General features: G+C 43.1%; 1 protein-coding gene across 1 annotated transcript; it reads right to left on the bottom strand.

Moving 5' to 3' along the window:
- Window positions 1-774: 774 nt before the first annotated feature.
- LOC102279253 (cationic amino acid transporter 3-like) lies at window positions 775-6,647 on the bottom strand. The gene is given in 13 exon segments (XM_014483182.1): window positions 775-893; window positions 1,061-1,169; window positions 1,438-1,607; window positions 1,807-2,006; window positions 2,197-2,299; window positions 2,402-2,470; window positions 2,473-2,540; window positions 2,657-2,882; window positions 3,044-3,156; window positions 3,402-3,579; window positions 4,406-4,562; window positions 6,271-6,461; window positions 6,464-6,647. Coding segments are annotated over 13 exon segments (1,887 nt in total).
- Window positions 6,648-23,270: the final 16,623 nt, after the last annotated feature.

Raw genomic sequence — 23,270 nt, 5'->3', positions numbered from 1 at the left:
ACTTTATTTTCTTTTTCTTAAAGTCTACTTTGGATATTAATATGACTGTGCAAGCTTTTTTTGGTTACTGTTTTCACAATGCATCTCTTACCTTACTTTTACATCCAACATATTTGTGTCCTAATACATAAAGTGCAACTCTTGACACAATATATAGTTACCTGTGTTTTTTCCCCATGTTGCCATCTCTGTGTTTTTACTGGAAATTGGCACATGATGCTTCTTATGTGCCAGTTAATATTTTATTTCTTCTGTTGGTTGCAGGTTACGTTTTTTGGACTGTGTGAAAATTCATCTTGCTGTATGCTTATGAAACATGGACTTTTCTGTATGTATATTATGCTTTGAAAAGTTTACTTTAAAACTGTATAACATTTAAGTCATTGTGTCCACTAGCAATGTATGCTATGCTATGCTATGCTAAGTCACTTCAGTCATGTCTGACTCTGTGTGACCCCACAGATGGCAACCCTCCAGGCTCCCCCGTCCCTGGGATTCTCCAGGCAAGAACACTGGAGTGGGTTGCCGTTTCCTTCTCCAGTGCATGAAAGTGAAAAGTGAAAGTGAAGTCACTCAGTCGTGTCCAACTCTTAGTGACCCCATGGACTGCAGCCTACCAGGCTCCTCCGTCCATGGGATTTTCCAGGCAAGAGCAATGTATACAGGATTCTAAATACATCCCACATTCACACTCCCATAGAGGCTCAAAGTACCCTTTGAACCAGCAGATCTTCCAGGGCATGGAGGATTCCACACAACATCGATGTCCTTTGGTTAAGATAAACCAGCACCAGGGATGTTTTTGTCCAGATTCTGGGTGGTGGAGGCTGGTGGCTGTGGCTCATTGTTCTCCAAGCTGTGTCGGATCCCATATCCTAAGTATATGACAGATCCTAGTAGGGAAATGAGACAGTGAGAAGGGAAAGTAGGTGCTCTCCTCACTTACAAATGCCCAGTAGGTCTCCTATTATGGTATCTGACACAGTTTAGGAGAGAGGTAGCAGGGAGATGGTTGGGTTCAGTCACTTAAGGGGTCTCATTTTCCAAGAAAACCACTTACCAATCACATTCCTGACCCCAAATAGGGCCCAGGTCCCAGACGCCATCTGCATCATCAGGTAAACATTCATGAAGATGCTGACCAGTGGGAGGACAGCCAGAGCAGGGACCTGTGGGCAGAGTCAGTTCATCCCTGAACACAGCCCAGACATCTGAAAGACCCTACCCCATGTGGGTGGGACAAGTTCAGTCCAATTCAGGCTGTGTGTTCAGTGCCTACTGAGATAGTGTATGTATAGCACTGAGTGTGGATCAAGGAAGAGTTCATTAGTTTTAATAACTCCTCTCATTCCTGGTCCAGCAAATGATGTTTAGGGTTTGAAGCACGCAGACTTCATTCACTCAAGGTGGACACTTTGGACACATAGGGTCACCTACCCTGAACGGAAGAGGAGAGGGGTCCTGGGGCTGCCTCCAGATGATGACCGTGACCCCAGTGGTGAGCAGCAGCAGCAGCAGCACAGCCACTGTTGTGAGCACGGGGTCTCCAGAGAACACCTGGCTGGGCCACTGGGCCAGGACCAGGCTCAGGATTATCAGCAGGAGAACTTCAAGGGTCAAGGTGGAGGAGAACAGGCTGGACCCAGAAGACACAGATGTCAGGACCTCGGGTCACACCCCTCCCCAGGCTGCCCACCTCAGGAAGGGCCATCATATCTCCAAGACACCTCAGCTGACAGAAAAGACACATTCCCTCCACATACCATCCATTTCAGAAAATTACCAAAGAGAAATCCCACTGCTCACCACGCAGGAAGGCACATCCATAGACAATCTGGCCAGATTTCTGGGTGTGTGTGGGGGTGTGGATAGGGTCACATAGTCTCTTTAGAATCCATGAGGTTCCTGCTTCTGGTACAGGGTCCAAAGAACTCGTGTCACATTCACAAATCTCAATTTCGTTTTTTGCTTTCTCATTCTTGCTTAAGTTCTGGTCTGGCTGGTATCTGAATTAGAGGTATGACGGCAATGTTAATAGTAGCCCCTACTCATCCAACATCAGACAGTCTAGTTCATCTCTTTCCCAATTTAACCATAGCAGAAAATTTAGAAGGCAGCATGAAGGCAGAAGAGAATTACCTTCCCATCAATCCCCTCAATGTCAGGACCCCCAGTCAAGGTGTCGTGGCGTCTCACCTGAGAACAAGAACAGAAAAAGCCACCACGATGTAAGCGAGCAGGGTCCCAATTGAAGAGAGTTCCACAAGGTCACTGAGCTCAAAGAGTAATGCCATGACCGCTAAAATTGGGGCAAAAACACGGTGAAGAAAGAGTGAGAAACCAGTGGGAATATCCAAGCTAAGAAAACTGATCAAAGAAGAAATGAGCATTACTTATTTACCTGCAAGAATTCCAGAAACCAAGGTGGCTTTGACAGTGGTACGGGTGTGGGTGTAGATCTGGGCAAGTCCCGGAAAAGGAGCCCGTCATCTGCCATTGAGTAGATCACATGGGGCATAGGGAACAAGACACCCACTAGGCTAGAAGAGAAAATGGAAACACATGTGAGGACATGGACACTGTTCCCTAGTCTTCGTGCCTTTCCCTCTTGTCTCTCAATCCTTGGGGCTAAGATACTTCTTAATTTGGCAGTAACCTGGATGAAAGAGCACAGAGGGTGCCAACAGCCACAACATATCTGGCAGGGTCCCACCCAACATGGAAAAAAGCCTGCGGCAAGGGGCTCACAGGGTGAATCAGGTAGTAGGGCACCATGAGGGTGAGCACTGCTGAGACACCAGAGTAGTACGCCAGAAAGCAGATGAAGATCGTGATCGTGATGCTCAAGGGGATGGAACAAAGAGGATTTAGGGCTCCTCCCCCTGCAACAGTGGTGGAGGTCAGTAAAAGCACCGGGGTGAAAACAAAAAATCAATATCTTCTTGCATCTCCAAAAGCTGACTGACCTACTACTAGCCCCTGTGCCCAAGGGCAGCCCACACTGTACCCACATCCCTCATGGGACACACAGTGACCTTGTTACCTGTAGTGGCAATGATGTCAAAACCAAGAAAAGCAGAGACACATGTTGCTGCTCCATGGAGAATCCCTTCAAAGCCAAAAGGCAGAAACCCTCCAGAACCCAGAGGTCCCAAGCTATGGTGAGAGAAGGAATGAGGAAAAAATTTAGTTGAGGTGTGTCAGCCACCTGTACTGGAATCCTTAGTTAATACTAAGGATTATTAGTATTAATAATAATAAGGATACTTAGTTAATACTAAGTCCTGGGCTCCAGGTCCCCCTTCACTGGATCTGTTATCCCAGGTCTCTTTAGTCCCCATCATAGTCTCAGCCCTGTGTACCCCTACAAGCATTACTATGGACAAGAGGACCCTCCTAACCTATAGGTGTCATTGCATCCAGATGTGTTCGATCTGTAGTCCTGTTCTGTGAGGTTCCAGTTGTGCAGGTCTCCCTTAATGAAGCCAGAGACGATGATGAAGATGAGAACCGAAATGTTGATGCCTGTGAACAGTTTAGTAACCAGGGCTGACTGACGAGCTCCCAGAATCAGTACTCCTGTGGAAAGATGGACTATGAAACATCCAAAGTAACCAAATCCATAGACATGGAAAGAAAACTAGTAATTTTCAGAGGCTTGAGTTTGTGTAGGTGGGAGATGGACAGAGACTGCTCAGTGGTTACGGGGTTTCCTTCTGTTGTGATGAAAATGCTTGGACCAGAGGGAGATGACGGTTGTACAACATTGTGAACATGGTAAGTGCCACTGAGTTGTGCACTTTCAGATGGTTAATTTCTTACTGTGGCCATCATCTCACAACAAACACATCAATCAAATCATCTCTTTCTACATCTTAAAATTATATAATATCGTACGTCAAAAATAGCTCAATACATCTGGGGGAATATAGTAAAATGGTTCATTTTATTTTGTGTGAATTTCAAACAAACATCTTCAGTCTCAGGACAAGAAAGGAATTTGCAAGTCTAAGTAAAAGATTGCCAGGTGGGGGTGATTTTGTTTCCCAAGAGACATTTGGCAATGTCCGGAGACATTCTGATTGTTGCAGTTTGTGGGGGTCATTATTATCCTGTGAGCAAAGGGCAGGGATGCTATTCAAAATCAGACAATGATTAAAAACAAACCCTAAAATGATCAGGACAGCTCCCTCCCACCAAAGAATGATCCAGCCCAAATTGCTGATAATGCCAAAGGTGGGAAACAACAGTCTGTGTTGTGTCTTCCTTCCTCTCTTATCTCAGACCCTTCATTCCAGTCCTAATTCCCCCACTAGTCTGGAGCCCCAAGCCTTCTGCAGCCAAGTTCCCAGTTCCCCCCATCCCACATCCCGCTCTTCTCATCCTATCTCTGACCCCGTCTCACCCATAAGCAGCAGCACCAGGGCCAGTGCCAAAAAGTCTGGGTACGTGGCCAGGTAGGCAGGCATATACTGAGAGAAAACCCTCTGTAATGCCTGAGAGATGTGGTTCTTCCCAGTGAGGCTGTCAAAGGCATAGCTCCAGGCCCTGGAAACACTGCGGTGCCTGCAGTGGTAGAAGCGTGAACATTCATTGACAGATATAAGTTGAACCTTCAATTTGCACCATGGGATGTATTTTGAGGGAAAAAGTATACAAAATACCAAATCTCAGAGTTTCTTTTCAAGAGTGGGGACAGTAGACCCAGATGATTCACAAAATGGATCAACTAGTTAACATGTTGTGCTTCAGTTCAATTCAGTTCAGTCGCTCAGTCGTGTCTGACTCTTTGTGATCCCATGAACCACAGCACACCAGGCCTCCCTATCCATCACCAACTCCCGGAGTTTACCCAAACTCTATGTCCATTGAGTCGGTGATGCCATCCAACATCTCATTTTCTGTTCCCTTCTCCTCCTGCCTTCAATCTTTCCCAGCATCAGGGTCTTTTCAAATGAGTTGGTTCTTCACAACAAAGTATTGGAGTTTCAGCTTCAACATCAGTCCTTCCAATGAATATTCAGGTCTGATTTCCTTTAGAATGGACGGGTTGGATCTCCTTGCAGTCCAAGGGACTCTCAAGAGTCTTCTCCAACACCACAGTTCAAAAGCATCAATTCTTCGGCACTCAGCTTTCTTTATAATCCAACTCTCACATCCATACATGACCACTGGAAAAGCCATAGCCTTGACTAGACGGACCTTTGTTGGCAAAATAATGTCTCTGCTTTTTAATATGCTGTCTAGGTTGGTCATAACTGTCCTTCCAAGGAGTAAGTGTCTTTTAATTTCATGGCTGCAATCACTATCTGCAGTGATTTTGGAGTTCCAAAAATAAAGTCTGACACTGTTTCCATTGCTTCCCCAATTATTGCCATGAAGTGATTGGACCAGATGCCATGATCTTAGTTTTCTGAATGTTGAGCCTTTTGCACTCTCCTCTTTCATTTTCATCACTCTTTAGTTCTTTTTTCACCTTCTGCCATAAGGGTGGTGTCATCTGCATATCTGAGGTTATTGATATGTCTCCCAGCAATCTTGATTCCAGCTTGTGCTTCTTCCAGCCCAGCGTTTCTCATGATGTACTCTGCATATAAGTTAAATAAGCAGGATGACAATATACAGCCTTGACGTACTCATTTCCTTATTTGGAACCAGTCTGTTTTTCCATGTCCAGTTCTAACTGTTGCTTCCTGACCTGCATACAGATTTCTCAAGAGGAAATGTTGTGCTTGCTCGATAGATACCTAAGTCATGTCCAACTCTTTGCCACCCCATGGAGTGTAGCACACCAGGTTCCTCTGTCCATGGGATTATCCAGGCAAGAATATTGGAGTGAGTTGCTATTTCTTTCTCCAAGTTAATATGTAAAGAGGAAGTTAATGTTGGGCCAGAAAATATAACAGGGAAGTTGAACCAGGAGAGCTGGGAGATGAGGGTTGCAATTTAAATCTAGCAATAAAGGAAAATCCCACGAAGGCAAAAGCCAAACAAAGGCTTCAATGTGGTGAGGGGAGGAGCCTGTGGGACATGCCTCCCTCTCACCCACTACCTACAAGTCCTTTTCCTTCAAGATTCTTAGTCCCATAATTTAAGGAAAGCAGGAGAGGGCTGGGTAAGATGAAATTGTGGCTTTTTCCTGCTACTAATACCCACTTCCTACCAGTGGGATAGTGACAAAGTGCTCATGAATGAGTGAGCACTTTGTCGTGTAATCCCTCCTCCTAGTTTCCTGATCTTAAACCCCACAGCTTTCTCCCACTCCATCATCTCACCAATGAACAAGGACAGTATGAGGTCCCAGCCAATGATGAAGGCACACAGCTGTTCCATGGTGATGTAGCTGTAGAGATATACAGAACCAGTGCTTGGTACCCGGGCCCCCAACTCAGCATAGCAGAGTCCAGGCAATACAGTAGTCAGGGTGGCCACCAAGAAGCAGATGATGCTAGCTGGTCCAGTTTGTTCTTGGCCACCTCTCCAGCCAGGATGTACACTCCAGCCCCCAGAGTGCTGCCCACACCCAAGGCCACCAGGTCAAGAGTGTTCAGACAGCAAGACAGGTGACTCTCAGCCGGTGCTCTGGGTTCCAATGGCCTCCTGCGGACTAGCTTCTGACCAAATTGGTGAACATCCTGACACAGCATCCTAGATGGAGTTGAGGAGACCATGATCTGCTGAGAAAACAAGACACAAAGTCGTCAAGATTGCCTGTCCACTCTTGGCATCCAGTTCCATGGAGCAACAGAGCTATGGGGAATTGGTTGTAAAAAGACTCATTGCGCAAGTTCATCTTCGAGTTTTGCTTTCTTAAACATAAATAAGACTTTTAATATGCTTCAAAAGTTACTTGAAGTATTGCTTAAAGATATGGGGAGTAGAAATTGTTTCTCTAAAATGTGCCACTTTGGCACATGGATTGTGTTAAGCTGAAGGCAGTTAAGACTCAGCAGCCTCAAGAAAAACTCTGCCTGTCCCTTCATGGCTCAGATAATTTAGATAGGGTGTGTATATCAGGAAGACACTATTGCTATTGAGACTATTTCAGAAATAGTGGTCTGCATGGAGTGGGAAACACTTGTTTCCCAAGCATTTGCTCTTCCCACCTTCCTGTGGGTTGCCTCCTCCCATTTGAAGACCCAGAAACCTACCCTATATTCCTTAGCTCATGGTAGCACAGAAGCCTCAATTACCTGTCTTTGAGCCTCATAGTTTTTATAGTGTCCAGTATATATATAGATGCTGATGCTGGGAAAGTTTGAGAGCAAGAGGAGAAAGGGGTGACAGAGGATTAGATGGTTGGATGGCATCACTGACTCAATGGAGATGAATTTGAGCAAGGTCTGGGAGATAGTGAAGGGCAGGGAGGACTGGCATGCTGCAGTCCCTGGGGTCACAGAATTAGACACGACTTAGCGACTGAACAACAACAAAAATGAAAAAGCAAGTTATATTTGCTAATCTGTCTCATGTCAGTTTAATTACTATGCCAGTTAAAGAACCTTGAAAGAAAAGTCTTCTGCCCCTACTGAAGCGAAAGCTTCTATCGCAGAGCCTGGCACACAGTAGGTGCTTAGTTGATATGAGTTGAATGGATAATAATGCTGATTTTTAAATTAAAGCTAACCAAGTACACCTCATGTGAAGAGTTGACTCATTGGAAAAGACTCTGATGCTGGGAGGGATTGGGGGCAGGAGGAAAAGGGGACGACAGAGGATGAGATGGCTGGATGGCATCACTGACTCGATGGACGTGAGTCTGAGTAAACTCTGGGAGATGGTGATGGATAGGGAGGCCTGGCGTGCTGCGATTCATGGGGTCGCAAAGAGTTGGACATGACTGAGCGACTGAACTGAACTGAACTGAAATCTCCTGATTCAAATGCAGCTCTGCTACATATTAGCTTGTCTGATTTGTACAAGATACATGACACTGTTTGCCTTCCTTTCCTGTATAAAACAGGGAAAATTACTGTCATTATTATTCCTTCCTTTCCTCAGCATGTTTGAAGTGCTTCTTTTAGGGGCTTCGTGGTCAGAGAGCTCAGATTCCTACCCCAAAGATCCTGAAACCTGGTAGCTTTCTGTTTCATTACTCACAGAATGATGAGGAATAAGAACTCTGATTTGGGGCAGAATGAGAAGAAATTTGTGGGAAGGGACAGGTTCTAGTCCAGCTCAGTAAAAGTATCAAACCAGAGTGGTCTCCCACCTGCCTGGAGGGAGAGGGGAACTAACCTTCATTCTGAATCAGAAATGACAGGATTCTGTTTCCTGCTCCTTTGAGGGCATGAAATGTCTCCTCACTACACTGCTCTGCAGGGCTAGGCTGACCCAGAGATTACAAGTCCCTATCAGGAGGCTTCCACACTGGATATGCCAAAGTCACATTTAACATTTTAGTTAAGAGCAAGGGGAAAAACCCAGGAAACTATGATTAAAATCTTGGCTCCATCACCACCCCTATGACCCTGAAGAAGTCATTCACTGTCCTGAATCTCTGTTTTCTTCTTGCTCAAATGCTGCTGATGAACACTTTTGCACTGTTAGTAAGAATGTAAAATGTTGCAGCTGCTATAGATAAATTACAGTGGTCCCTCCAAAAATTAAAAATAAAACTACAATATGATCCAGCAATTCCACTTCTGGGTGTGTGCCCAAAAGAACTTAAAACAGAATCTCAAGGAGAAATTTGTACACCCATGCTCATAGCAGCATTATTCATAGTAGCCAAAAGATGGAAGCAAAGCAAATGTTCATCCACAAAGGAATGGGTAAATACAATGTGATCTAAAGGTGCATGGAAAATTATTCAGTTTTAAAGACAGAGAAATTCTGACACATGGTACAACATGGAAGAATCCTGAGAAATTATACCAAGTGTCATAAGCCAGTCATGAAAAGACAAACACTGTATGATTCCACTTCTGTGAAATACCTAAAACAGTCAAATTCACAGAGACAGAAAGTAGAAGGTGGCTTCCAGGGGCTGAGGTGAGGTGGACATGGGGATTTACTGGTTAATGGGTCATAGCTTTACGTTTATGAGAAGAAAAGTATTCAGAAGAGTGATTGTCCAACAGTGTAAGCATACTTAACACTACTGAACTGTACACTTAAAAGTGTTAAGATGGCACGTTTTATGTTATGTTTTATCACTATTTAAAAAGTTGCTGCAAATGATGAATAACAGAGCTAGCTTCACCAAATTGCCGGATGTAACAAACCCCAAGATAATTTAATAAAAATCACTATACTGTCATCCTTTGTGGATACTAAAATCCATGGATACTCAAGTCTCTTACAGTCACCCCCATATCTACAGAGGAGAAACCCCCAAAGGATTAAGAGTATACAGGAGACTGAGGTCAGTGGTCCACATATCATAAACCCTACGTAAGAGTAATCTTTACTATTGTTAGAACACCAATCAGGAAAAGGTATTTCAGTGCTTCTGGGCATGGATGCAATCCCCAGTCAGTTCAGTTCAGTTCAGTTGCTCAGTCGTGTCTGACTCTTTGTGACCCCATGAATCGCAGCACGCCAGGCCTCCCTGTCCATCACCAACTCCCGGAGTTCACTCAGACTCACGTCCATCGAGTCAGTGATGCCATCCAGCCATCTCATCCTCTGTCGTCCCCTTCTCCTCCTGCCCCCAGTCCCTCCCAGCATCAGAGTCTTTTCCAATGAGTCAACTCTTCGCATGAGGTGGCCAAAGTATTGGAGTTTCAGCTTCAGCATCAGTCCTTCCAATGAACACCCAGGACTGATCTCCTTTAAAATGGATGGGTTGGATCTTCTTGCAGTCCAAGGGACTCTCAAGAGTCTTCTCCAACACCACAGTTCAAAAGCATCAATTCTTCAGTGCTCAGCTTTCTTCACAGTCCAACTCTCACAACCATACATGACCACTGGAAAAACCATAGCCTTGACTAGACGGACCTTTGTTGGCAAAGTAATGTCTCTGCTTTTGAATATGCTATCTAGGTTGGTCATAACTTTCCTTCCAAGGAGTAAGTGTCTTTTAATTTATCCCCATCCCCTACCTTTTCTCACAAAACCTACGTATAACTCCCAGCTCCTTTTGTTTTCATCTGAAAACTGATTCTTTCCACCCTCAGTTAGAGGCCGGGCTGACTCCCCACACTCTGGGGTTGCAGAGGTCTTTTTGGGAGGATGTGAACTCAGCGCCCAGTCTCCTACAGAAGAGGGTGACCCAAGACATACTGGGTCCTTGGAGCAGAGCCTGGAGCACTGGATCAGTTTGGGAGGCTGAGTTTAAGCCATGCGGGGCTGGAGCTGGATATGAATTGAGCAAACTCCTGGAAATGATGAAGGACAAGGGAGGCTGGTGTGCTGCAGTCCATGGGGGTCACAAGGAGGTTGGACACAACTTAGTGAGTTAACAACAAGGGCTGGAGCAATACATCTCTAAAAACTAAAGTTGAAAGTCCCTGTTCACAAAAGACAACTCTTAAGTTGGGGTAGGGATGGAATTGGTTGGGCGGGAAGCATCTGTAGAGTCTCTATCAGTCCTTGACTCTTCTGTGGTTACCCTTGGAAGGTGTGTCTGAAATGCTTTTTTAAAAAAATTATGATAAAGTACGCAAAACATAAAATTTACCACTTGAACCATTTTCAAGTTTGCAGTTCCATAGGGTTAAATACATTCACATTTATACAACCAAAGTCCAGACCTTTTTTCATCTGGCAAAACATCAACCCTGTGCCCATTATCAACAAAATCTAAAACAAAAAACAAAAAACAATTTCCCTTTTCTCCTTTCCCAGTTCCTGGCAATTGCCACTGTACTTTAAGTTTCTATTAACCTGACCATTCTAGGTACTTCATTTAAGTGGAATCAAATATAGTCTAAAGTCTCTTCCAGCGAGACTTGTTTCACTTAGTAAAATGTCCACAAGTTCATCCATGTTGCAGCATGGATAAACTATAAAACCCTTTCCTTTTAAATGCTGAAGAATACTTTATTATATATAATGTTGGGCTGCAACCCCACGCCTGCAAGCCCTGTGTTTTCTCAGCTTCAAGACTGAAGAAAGAGCCCACAATCATCTTTTAATGAATAGGGGGAATCTTACATGTTTGAAGCAAGGTCCTGGAGTGACACCTCAACCATGTTTACCAGAGGGTAGGCAGGACATGGTGGTAGTCTTCACTACTGGGGGGAGGGGGAGGTGACTAGTTATAGGAGGAATTAACATCAGGTTGGTTCATTGGTTACCAGGGAAACCAGCAGAGGAACACACCCTTCACTATCTCTTTGATAAGCTATTCAGGTGGACAAGTTACAGTTTAGAACAGTTTTTCAGTTCAGTTCAGTTGCTCAGTCGTGTCCAACTCTTTGCAACCCCATGGACTTCAGCATGCCAGGCCTCCCTGTCCATCACCAACTCCTGGAGCCTACGAAAACTCATGTCCATTGAGTCAGTAATGCTATCCAGCCATCTCATCCTCTGTGGTCCCCTTCTCCTCCTGCCCTCAATCTTTCCCAGCATCAGGGTCTTTTCAAGTGAGTCAGTCCTTTGCATCAGGTGGCCAAAGTATTGGAGTTTCAGTTTCAACATCAGTCCTTCCAAAGAATATTCAGGACTGATTTCCTTTAGGATGGACGGGTTGGATCTCCTTGCAGTATAAGGGACTCTCAAGAGTCTTCTCCAACATCACCACTCAAAAGCATCAATTCTTCAGCTCTCAGCTTTCTTTATAGTCCAACTTGAAAGGTTGTTGTTGAATCATGCAAAGACACCGGGATTCTTGGCCCCCGGAGGAGAATTCAATCCGGGGCCAGAGACGAGGCTTGATCGCTCAGAGCTTTTGTGTAATAAAGTTTTATTAAAGTATAAAGGAGATAGAGAAAGCTTCTGACAGAGGCATTAGAAGGGGGCAGAAAAAGTACCCGCTTGCTAGTGTTAGCAATGAAGTTATATACTCTCCAATGAATCCAAAGAATGTCCGGGGGTTGTAAAGACCTCACCAGACCTACTCCCATAATTTACATTTTAAGATAACAGAATTAGCCAGAAGGTTTAATCCAGAGACTGTCCTTAGGCAGGATACATCCTTGTAAAGACCAGGTCTACTCCCATAATTTACATTTTAAGATAACAGAAGGTTTAATCCAGAGACTGCCCTTAATCCAGAGACTGTCCTCAGGCAGGATACATTATTGTTATATAATCATAAGGAACGTAGAGAAGGAAAAAAAGTTTGTCCTTTCTTCCTCCTTGAGAATTCCAGACCCCTCTCTCCTTGGGGACCCCTAGACTCCTTATCAACCTGCCTAGGAAATGACTCTCTAACTCTCACATCCATACATGACTACTGGCAAAACCATAGCTTTGACTGGACAGACCTTTGTTGGCAAAGTAATGTCTCTGCTTTTTAATATGCTGTCTAGGTTGGTCACAGCTTTTCTTCCAAGGAGCAAACATCTTTTAATTTCATGGCTGCAATCACCATCTGCAGTGATTTTGGAGCCCAAGAAAATAAAGTATGGATAAAGTATGTAAAGTACGTAGGCATTTACTGATTAGACCATAAGATTTAGAGTGAAGTCATATGAGTAGGATGTGGGCTGAGTAGGGGTTGTACAGAGAGCAAGAGAACAGCCATCTTGGGTGGCCTGAATCTTACCCATGTATACATCACAATTGGCTTATCCATTAAAGGCAATGCCAAAGAATGCTCAAACTACCACACAATTGCACTCATCTCACACGCTAGTAAAATAATGCTCAAAATTCTCCAAGCCAGGCTTCAGCAATATGTGAACCGTGAACTTCCTGATGTTCAAGCTGGTTTTAGGAAAGGAAGAGGAACAAGAGATCAAATTGCCAACATCCGCTGGATAATGGAAAAAGCAAGAGAGTTCCAGAAAAACATCTATTTCTGCTTTATTGACTATGCCAAAGCCTTTGACTCTGTGGATCACAATAAACTGTGGAAAATTCTGAAAGAGATGGGAATACCAGACCACCTAATCTGCCTCTTGAGAAATTTGTATGCAGGTCAGGAAGCAACAGTTAGAACTGGACATGGAACAACAGACTGGTTCCAAGTAGGAAAAGGAGTACATCAAGGCTGTATATTGTCACCCTGCTTATTTAACTTCTATGCAGAATACATCATGAGAAACACTGGGCTGGAAGAAACACAAGCTGGAATCAAGATTGACGGGAGAAGTATCAATAACCTTAGATATGCAGATGATACCACCCTTATGGCAGAAAGTGAAGAGGAACTAAAAAGCCTCTTGATGAAAGTGAAAGTGGAGAGTGAAAAAGTTGGCTTAAAGCTCAACATTCAGAAAACGAAGATCATGGCATCTGGCCCCATCACTTCATGGGAAATAGATGGGGAAACAGTGGAAACAGTGTCAGACTTTATTTTTCTGGGCTCCAAAATCACTACAGATGGTGACTGCAGCCATGAAATTAAAAGACACCTACTTCTTGGAAGGAAAGTTATGACCAACCTAGATAGCATATTCAAAAGCAGAGACATTACTTTGCCAACAAAGGTCTGTCTAGTCAAGGCTATAGTTTTTCCTGTGGTCATGTATGGATGTGAGAGTTGGACTGTGAGGAAGGCTGAGCGCTGAAGAATTGATGCTTTTGAACTGTGGTGTTGGAGAAGACTCTTGAGAGTCCCTTGGACTGCGAGGAGATCCAACCAGTCCATTCTAAAGGAGATCAGCCCTGGGATTTCTTTGAAAGGAATGATGCTAAAGCTGAAACTCCAATACTTTGGCCACCTCATGCGAAGAGTTGACTCATTGGAAAAGACTCTGATGCTAAGAGGGATTTGGGGCAGGAGGAGAAGGGGATGACAGAGGATGAGATGGCTGGATGGCATCACTGACTCGATGGACGTGAGTCTGAGTGAACTCCGGGAGTTGGTGATGGACAGGGAGGCCTGGCGTGCTGCGATTCATGGGGTTGCAAAGAGTCGGACACAACTGAGCGACTGATCTGATCTGATCTGATTTGTTCATCAGTGGGCACTTGGGTTGCTTTCATGTTTTAGCTATTGTGAACAAATGCTGCTAAGAACATTGCTGTACAAATGTCTATTCCAGAGTGTGCTTTCAATTTTGGGATATAGCCTCAGAAATAAATTGCTGGATCACATGCTTCTAAGATTTTTATCTGCTTTTGCCAGAGAAAATGTTCACATGTTGAGGAATGGGGAAGTCATTTTGGCTCATCCATGGTTCAGCCTGAACTTTGTGTGAATGAAGACAGCCTGTCCAACCCTCACAGCTCATTTGCTTTAAGGCTTGAGGTAGAGAACGTCGTTTTGAAGATAAGGATGAGTAACTCCCTTCTCATGGTGTCCTTGTTAGCACTCCTTATGGTTCCCTTCCCAGACACCAGGCTGCTTCTCTGTTGTTGTCTATGTACCGAGTCTGTCTTTTTTGAAACCTTGAAGGAATGTGCCCTGTCACATTTGATGTGTGTGCTTTATTTGAATAAGGCATAAGACATGGTGAAAACCATGCTTCAACCGAGCAGTTCCTCAGAGTTATCCGAGAGACTGCCTTCAGAGCTATCATCCTATTTGGCTCAAATAAAACTCTCTTCTATTTCAATTATGCACTGTTTTTTGATTATTTCTGTGGACACTTGAATTTATCCATCATTAAGGACCCTGAGATGTAGGGGCTATAAAACTGGAGACCCAACTCACAGCCATCCTCACACCTAGTTTTTTTTTTTTTTTTGACTTTGCACACTCTGTACCTGACCTGAGACACTCCAGTGTGGGGAACCCCCAAGGACAGCTGGATCCCAACCAGAAGAAGGGAAGTTTAACATCTTTGATATTAACTCAAGCAGCACAAGCATACAAGAAACACTGTGGCTGTGCCCAGCCTTGAACACAGGGAGGGAAGAGGATAAAGGTGACTTGGTCCTCTTCTTCAAGGAGCTCTGTTTTCTGGGAGACCTGAGCATACAGCCAGAGAAGGGAAGGAGAATGGAAGAGGTAATGAGCACTACTCTTCAGAGAAGGAAAAGCCCTGAAGCAAGAATCAGAGTTGGGTGGTTGGGGTGCCAGCTGGTGATGAGTTGGCACGATTATAGCACTCATCAAGTGACACACACGCTAAAACATTGGACATAAACCACCAACATGGGATCAAAATGTACTAGTTGACTCTTCAGTTCAGTTCAGTCACTCAGTCGTGTCCAACTCTTTGTGGCCTCATGGATTGCAGCACACCAGGCCTCCCTGTCCATCACCAGCTCCTGGAGTTTACTCAAACTCATGTCCATTAAGTCGATGATGCCATCCAACCATCTCATCCTCTGTTGTCCCCTTCTCCTCCCGCCTTCAATCTTTCCCAGCATCAGGGTCTTTTCAAGTGAGTTAGCTCTTCGCATGAGGTGGCCAAAGTATTGGAGTTTCAGCTTCAGCATCAGTCCTTCCAATGAATATTCAGGACTGATTTCCTTTGGGATGGACTGGTTGGATCTCCTTGCAGTCCAAGGGACTCTAGAGAGTCTTCTCCAACACTACAGCTCAAAAGCATCAATTCTTCAGCACTCAGCTTTCTTTATAGTCCAGCTCTCATATCCATACATAACTACTGGAAAAACCAAAGCTTTGACCAAGCAGACCTTTGTTGGCAAAGTAATGTCTCTGCTTTTTAATATTACCACCATCTCTTCCCTAATTTCCCTGACCCATGACCTCTATCTCTCAAACATTGCATGTGTGCATTCATGCTAAGTCGCTTCAGTCGTGTCCGAATCTTTGTGACCCCACAAGCTGTAGCTCACCAGGTTCCATTCTCCATGGGATTTCCCAGGCAAGAATACTGGAGTGGGTTGCCATTTTCTTCTCCAGGGGATCTTCCACATCCATAAATTGAACCTGCAACTCTTATGTCTCCTGCATCTATTTTTCACGTACATCCTCAAGCTTATGAATTTATTACTTAATTTTATAACCATAGTTGAATTTGGGTGCTTTGTATGTACATTATATATGAATATTTTAAATTGACTTGAGATCATTGTGACCTGTGATTCATGATCAGAAGCCTTTCCCAAGTTTTAAGTATTTTAGTTCTTCCAACTTTGCCATTCTTCCTGACAACCTTTTCTGTCTTGAAAGGAAACACTTCTTTTCCTTCTCTCTGTTTCTGTCTGTGTCTCTGTTACCTCATACCTCTCCCTATACATCCTATTTTTGATACTAACTGGTTTCTGTGCCTTGGACTTGTGGGTATAATGTCCATGTACTGGTTGCATATAGCAAATTGTCCAAATCTCTGAAACCAAGTCAACTTGGCAGAACTGACACTATATCAGAGGGGAGCTGAGGGAAAGACATGTGACAGAGAAGGAGAATAAATAGACTCCAAGCCAAGATAAAACAAAAAATTCTTCCACTTACCAAGATACACTGGTAGGGACCCACATGGACACAAAGAATTTTCTGCCTTACCTTATCAAATGAAAGATTCCAGAAATAATCAGCTTTGCTGTGTGTGTTATAATCCTTAGTTTATAAATCCTTAATAAATAGTTTTTTTTTGATTGTGAACACATTTGGGTACATAAAGGTAGAAATATGTTATTCAATGAAACTCATATAATGTTATAAAACAATGTTACCTTAATAAAAAAGATCTAAAAAATCTTTTTTGAGTACGACATAAAAAGAAAAAATGCACATGCCATAGTATAGAGATTGATGAGTTTTCACAAGTAAACATACTTATATTAAGACAAAGAGAAAATATTACCAGTATCCCATCACCTACCCTCCCCACATGCTCCTATCTGGTCTCTATTACTCCAAAAATAATCTCTGTCCTGATTTCCAGTAGCATTTACTGATTTCATCTCATATAATATGGTGACTGCAGCCATGAAATTAAAAGACACTTACTCCTTGGAAGGAAAGTTATGACCAACCTAGATAGCATATTCAAAAGCAGAGACATTACTTTGCCAACAAAGGTTCGTCTAGTCAAGGCTATGGTTTTTCCTGTGGTCATGTATGGATGTGAGAGTTAGACTGTGAGGAAGGCTGAGCGCCAAGAACTGATGCTTTTGAACTGTGGTGTTGGAAGAAGAGTCCCTTGGACTGCAAGGAGATCCAACCAGTCCATTCTAAAGGAGATCAGCCCTGGGATTTCTTTGTTTTTTTTTTTTTTTTTTTTTTTTTTTTTTTTTTTTTTTTTTTTTTTATTCTTCCATTTTATTTTATTTTTAAACTTCATAATTGTATTAGTTTTTCTTTATTTGTTTGTTTGTATACATGTATTTTAAATTTAATTTTATTTTTAAACTTTACCATCCCTTGTATTCCCAGTGCACCAGCCCCAAGCATCCAGCATCAATGAACCTGGACTGGCAACTCGTTTCCTACATGATATTTTACATGTTTCATTGCCATTCTCCCAAATCTTCCCACCCTCTCCCCTCCCACAGAGTCCATAAGACTGTTCTATACATCAGTGTCTCTTTTGCTCCTACCATCTTTCTAAATTCCCGTTCCCCTGTATTTATGTTTTTCCTTCCTCCTCTGTATAATAGGCTCCAGTTTCATCCACATTAGAACTGATTCAAATGTATTCTTTTTAATGGCCAGTACACAGCTTTCTTATCCATTCGTCTGCTGATGGACATCTGGCTTCCATGTCTTGGCTATTATAAACAGTGCTGCGATGAACATTGGGGTACACGTGTCTCTTTCCTTCTGGTTTCTCAGTGTGTATGCCCAGCAGTGGGGTTGCTGGATAAGGCAGTTCTATTTCCAGTTTTTAAGGAATCTCCACATGTTCTCCATAGTGGCTGTACTAGTTTGCATTCCTCCAACAGTGTAAGAGGGTTCCCTCCCCACCCTCTCCAGCATTTATTATTTTGTAGACTTTTGGATCTCCATTCTGACTGGTGTGAAATGGTACCTCAGAGTGGTTTTGATTTGCATTTCTCTGATAATGAGTGATGTTGAGCATCTTTTCATCTTTTCATCTTTTCTTTTTTTAAATTTAATTTTATTTTTAAACTTTACAAACAGGTATACCCCATCCTGAACCCTCCTCCCTCCTCCCTCCCCTACCCTCCCTCTGGGTCGCCCCAGTGCACCAGCCCCAAGCATCCAGTACCGTGCAGACCTGGACTGGCATTGTTTCATACATGATATTATACATGTTTCAATGCTATTCTCCCAAATCTCCCCACCCTCTCCCTCTCCCACAGAGAAAGGAATGATGCTAAAGCTGAAACTCCAGTACTTTGGCCACCTCATGCGAAGAGTTGACTCATTGGAAAAGACTCTGATGCTAAGAGGGATTGGGGGCAAGAGGAGAAGGGGACGACAGAGGATGAGATGGCTGGATGGCATCACTGACTCGATGGACGTGAGTCTGAGTGAACTTCGGGAGTTGGTGATGGACAGGGAGGCCTGGCGCGCTGCGATTCATGGGGTCGCAAAGAGTCAGACACGACTGAGTGACTGATCTGATCTGATCTGATCTGGTAGCTTAGCTGGTAAAGAATCCGCCTGCAATGTGGGAGACCCTTGTTTGATTCCTGGGTCGGGAAGATCCCCTGGAGAAGGGATACGCTACCCACTCCAGGATTCTTGGGCTTCTCTGGTGGCTCAGCTGGTAAAGAATCCACAGTGACCTCATACTATGTGCTCTTTTAGTCTGGCTCTTTCAACTCAATATTTTGTTCAGACATACTGTGTAGGGTTGCTGCATATAGCTGAGATAGTCCATACTCATTGCAGTAGGGTATTCCATCACATCATCATATTCTACATTTTAAACTCAACCAGAGTTATTTGTGAATTTTATCTCATTAAAGCTGATGCTGAAGCTGAAACTCCAATACTTTGGCCACCTGATGCACAGAGCTGACTCACTGGGAAATACTCTGATTCTGGGAAAGATTAAGGGCAGGAGGAGAAGAGGGTGACAGAGAATGAGATGATTGGATGGCATCATTAACTCAATGGACATGAATTTGAGCAAATTCCTGGAGATAGTGGAGGACAGGGGTGTCTGGTGTGCTGGAGTACGTGGGGTAGCAAAGAGTTGGACACAGATGAGGGGCTGAACAACAACGAAGCTGGAAAATATCATGTGACTATGTCACAAAGTATTTATCCATTCTAATTTCTTTTTTTATAATTTTATTTTTTAACTTTACAATATTGTATTGGTTTTGCCATATATCAAAATGAATCCACCACAGGTATACATGTGTTCCCCATCCTGAACCCTCCTCCCTCCTCCCTCCCCATACCATCCCCCCGGGTCATCCCAGTGCACCAGCTCCAAGCATCCTGGACTGGCGACTCATTTCATATATGATATACATGTTTCAATGCCATTCTCCCAAATCATCCCGCCCTCTCTCTCTCCCACAGAGTCCAAGACTGTTCTATACATCACTGTCTCTTTTGCTGTCTCGTATACAGGGTTATTGTTACCATCTTTGTAAATTCCATATATATGCGTTAGTATACTGTATTGGTGTTTTTCTGTCTGACTTACTTCACTCTGTATAATAGGCTCCAGTTTCATCCACCTCATTAGAACTGATTCAAATGTATTCTTTTTAATGGCTGAGTAATACTCCATTGTGTATATGTACCACAGCTTTCTTATCCATTCATCTGCTGATGGACATCTAGGTTGCTTCTATGTCCTGGCTATTATAAACAGTGCTGCGATGAACATTGGGGTACACGTGTCTCTTTCAATTCTGGTTTCCTCAGTGTGTATGCCCAGCAGTGGGATTGCTGGATCATAAGGCAGTTCTATTTCCAGTTTTTTAAGGAATCTCCACACTGTTCTCCATAGTGGCTGTACTAGTTTGCATTCCCACCAACAGTGTAAGAGGGTTCCCTTCTCTCCACACCCTCTCCAGCATTTATTGCTTGTCCATTCTAATTTCAATGGGCAACATCACTCTCAGATAAGACATGGCTTTAAAGTCCCATTTTCCATTTCAATTAGTTTCACAAATGTTTTTTCCCCAAATGAATTCCCCTTGATAACATTTGCTAAATAGAATTTTCTCTATCTTGGGGCACACAAAATATTACATATGCATGTGATTCTTTTATTATATATCTCTTTTATCAGATATAAGTGAACACTTTCTGTATTCCAGGCACTGTTTCAGTTGCTGGGAAGAAAATGGTGTCAAAGTGTTATGATTTGAATGTATCTCTCTGATGTCAAAGTCATATGTTGAAGTCCTACCCCCAGAACCTCAGAATGTAACTGTATTTGGTGATGGGGAGTCTGAAAGAGGTAATTAAACCACTAGGGTGGGTCCTAACTCAATATGACTAATGTCCTGATAAGAAAGGTGATTGGATTGCAGAGAACATACAGAGACCAAGTGGTGAGAGATTTAAGAAATAAAAATACAAGACACCCTAAATGTAGCAAATTTCATAGAAACAGTGAACATTAAAAAAAATATATATATTTATTACATATATCTTCAGTTCAGTTCAGTCACTCAGTTGTGTCTGACTCTTTGCGACCCCATGAACCACAGCACGCCAGGCCTCCCTGTCCATCACCAACTCCCAGAGTCCACCCAAACCCATGTCCATTGAGTCAGTGATGCCATCCAACCATCTCATCCTCTGTCGTCCCCTTCGCCTCCTGCTTTCAATCTTTCCCAGCATCACGGTCTTTTCAGATGAGTTAGATCTTTGCATCAGGTGGCCAAAGTATTGGAGTTTCAGCTTCAACATCAGTCCTTCCAATGAACACTCAGGACTGATCTCCTTTAGGATGGACTGTTTGGACCTCCTTGCAGTTAAAGGGACTCTCAAGAGTCTTCTCCAACACCACAGTTCAAAAGTATCTTAGATAAATATTTTGTGCATGTTAATTATACATATATACATATCTTATAAGGTACAGATACTTTCACAAGTACACCTGTACCTTACTTTTTTGTACTTCAAAGATAATGTACTTTTTATAAATTGAAAATTTGTGGCCACTGAAGTTATTTTTACCACATTTTAGAAAAGTATTTTTAAATCAAGGTATGTACATTATTTTTTTTACAGAATGCTCTTTCACACTGAGTAGCGTGTAGTATGACATAACTTTTACATGCACAGGGAAACTAAAAATTTGTATATGACTCCTTTTATTGCCAATTATTTTTATTGGGTCATCTGGACCCAACCAGTGATATTTCCAAAGTATGCTTGTGTAGGTGATAGTATTTGATTAATGAATGAACCTCCAGTTTGGGTCATATAACTTATTTTATTTTGTTGGTTGTGCTGTGCAGCTTGTGGGATCTTAGTTCACCCATAAGGGACAGAACCCGTAATCCCTGCAGTGGAAGCATGAGCCCTAATGACCAGGCCGCCAGGGAATTCCCCATGCCATTCAATAGTTATGAAAATGCACCATTTTCTTTCCTGGAGAATTATCCACATTCCAGTTTCAGTTAATGGCGCTTTCACTTGAAATGTGAATCTATCCGTCCTGTCCACTACGAGCTGGTGGTTGATCTGGAGGCTTGACTACATTGTGACTCAACTTTTCATCGAGTCTTGCCTATCACAGCACATGGAGTAGCACAGGATATCCGGTTGTCCCGGAAGTAAGGGAAGAGTGATAATCAGGTGAGGTCAACCTCTTCCATCAAAGTTTTACCAACAGTTTCAGTCTCCATTACTTGGATCCTACACCTCTAATTTCATCACGACTTTCAGTTTGGTGATTTTCCTACTTCTCTTCAACCTCCTCCATTTATTTTAAAAAATATACTTGCTATTTTTCTTATTTGGCTGCACTGGGTCTCAGGTGTGGCACCTGGGGTCCTTCATTGTGGCATGAAGACTCCCTACAGCAGTCAGGCTTCTCTCTAGCTGTGGTGGGCAGGCTCAGTCACCCCCCCAGCATATGGGATCTTAGTTCTCTGACCAGGGATCAAACTCACGTCTTCTGCATTGGAGGGCGGAGGCTTGACCACTGGACCACTGGGGAAGTCCCCTGTTGCATCTAGTTTTAATTCACCTAATAACTTGCTACTCAGTTTCTTTTTTTAAATTATTATTTTATTTATTTATTAGTGGCTGTTCTGGGTCTGTGTTGCTGCGTGGGCTTTTCTGTAGTTGTGATGAGCAGAGGCTCCTCTCTAGCTGTGGTGCACAGACTCCTCATTGCAATGGTTTCTTCTGCTACAGAGCGCAGACTCCAGGGCATGCAGGCTTCAGGAGTTATGGCTCCCAGGTTCTAGAGCACAGGCTCAGTAGTTGTGGCCCATGCGCTCTGTTACCCTGAGGCAAGTGGGATCTTCCCAGACCAGGGATTGAATTTGTGTCTCCAGCATTGGCAGGTGGATTCTTTACCTTTGAGCTATAAGAGAAGCCTGCTGCTAGTTTCTGGACCTCCATCCCTCCTTCACCCTGTATCAGTTGCTCAATCCCACAATTAATCCTCTACTTCATTATTACCAAATGTCTTCAGTGTTCATAATCTCAATATCAAGCATTCTGTCTTGCAACAACTTAATCTTGTCTTTTCAGTTTCACTTCCTATTTTTCAGTTCCACCCAGCTGTAATCATTTATCAACAAACCCTTACTTCCCACCCTGTCTACCCTTCTCTGGCAATGCAAATGTTTCTTCCAATTAGACTTTTTCCTGGACTTCCCAGGTGGCTCAGTGTATAAGAATCTGCCTGCCAATGCAGAGGACATGGGTTTGACTCCTGGTCCAGGAAGATTCCACGTGCTGTGGAGCAACTAAGCTTGTGTGCCACAAATACTGAAATCTGCATGTTCTAGGGCCCACAACAAAGAGTAGTCCCCACTCTCTGCAACTAGAGAAAGCCCTCCCATACCAATGAAGACCTAGCACAGTCATAAATAAATAAAATGATTAAAAAAAGAATTTTTCCTAATCAACTCTACTGTGTAGCTCTAAAAGCCTGAGATAGAAAAGTCAAGAAAAATGATTATTTTCACAATTGACTCTATATCTCAATAAAGCCACAGGAAAGGTACAAATGAGCATATACCTTTATCATTATGAAATGATCCACGCCATCTGTTATTACTCTCTTCTTCTTATAGTCAACTTTGTCTGATATTAATGTAGCTGTGCTAGCTTTCTTGTGTTACTGTTTGCACAATATGTTTGTTCTTTTCGTTTTACTCACAATATATTTGTGTCCTAATATTTCAAGTGCAATAGTGGACATATATATTGTTACCTGAGTCTCTTTCCCATGGGG

This window comes from Bos mutus, chromosome 18, assembly GCF_027580195.1.
Source record: "Bos mutus isolate GX-2022 chromosome 18, NWIPB_WYAK_1.1, whole genome shotgun sequence".
In the NCBI taxonomy this organism is placed as follows: domain Eukaryota; kingdom Metazoa; phylum Chordata; class Mammalia; order Artiodactyla; family Bovidae; genus Bos; species Bos mutus.
The sequence above is the reverse complement of the archived record's forward strand: the minus strand, read 5'-3'. Positions and strand labels throughout refer to the sequence as shown.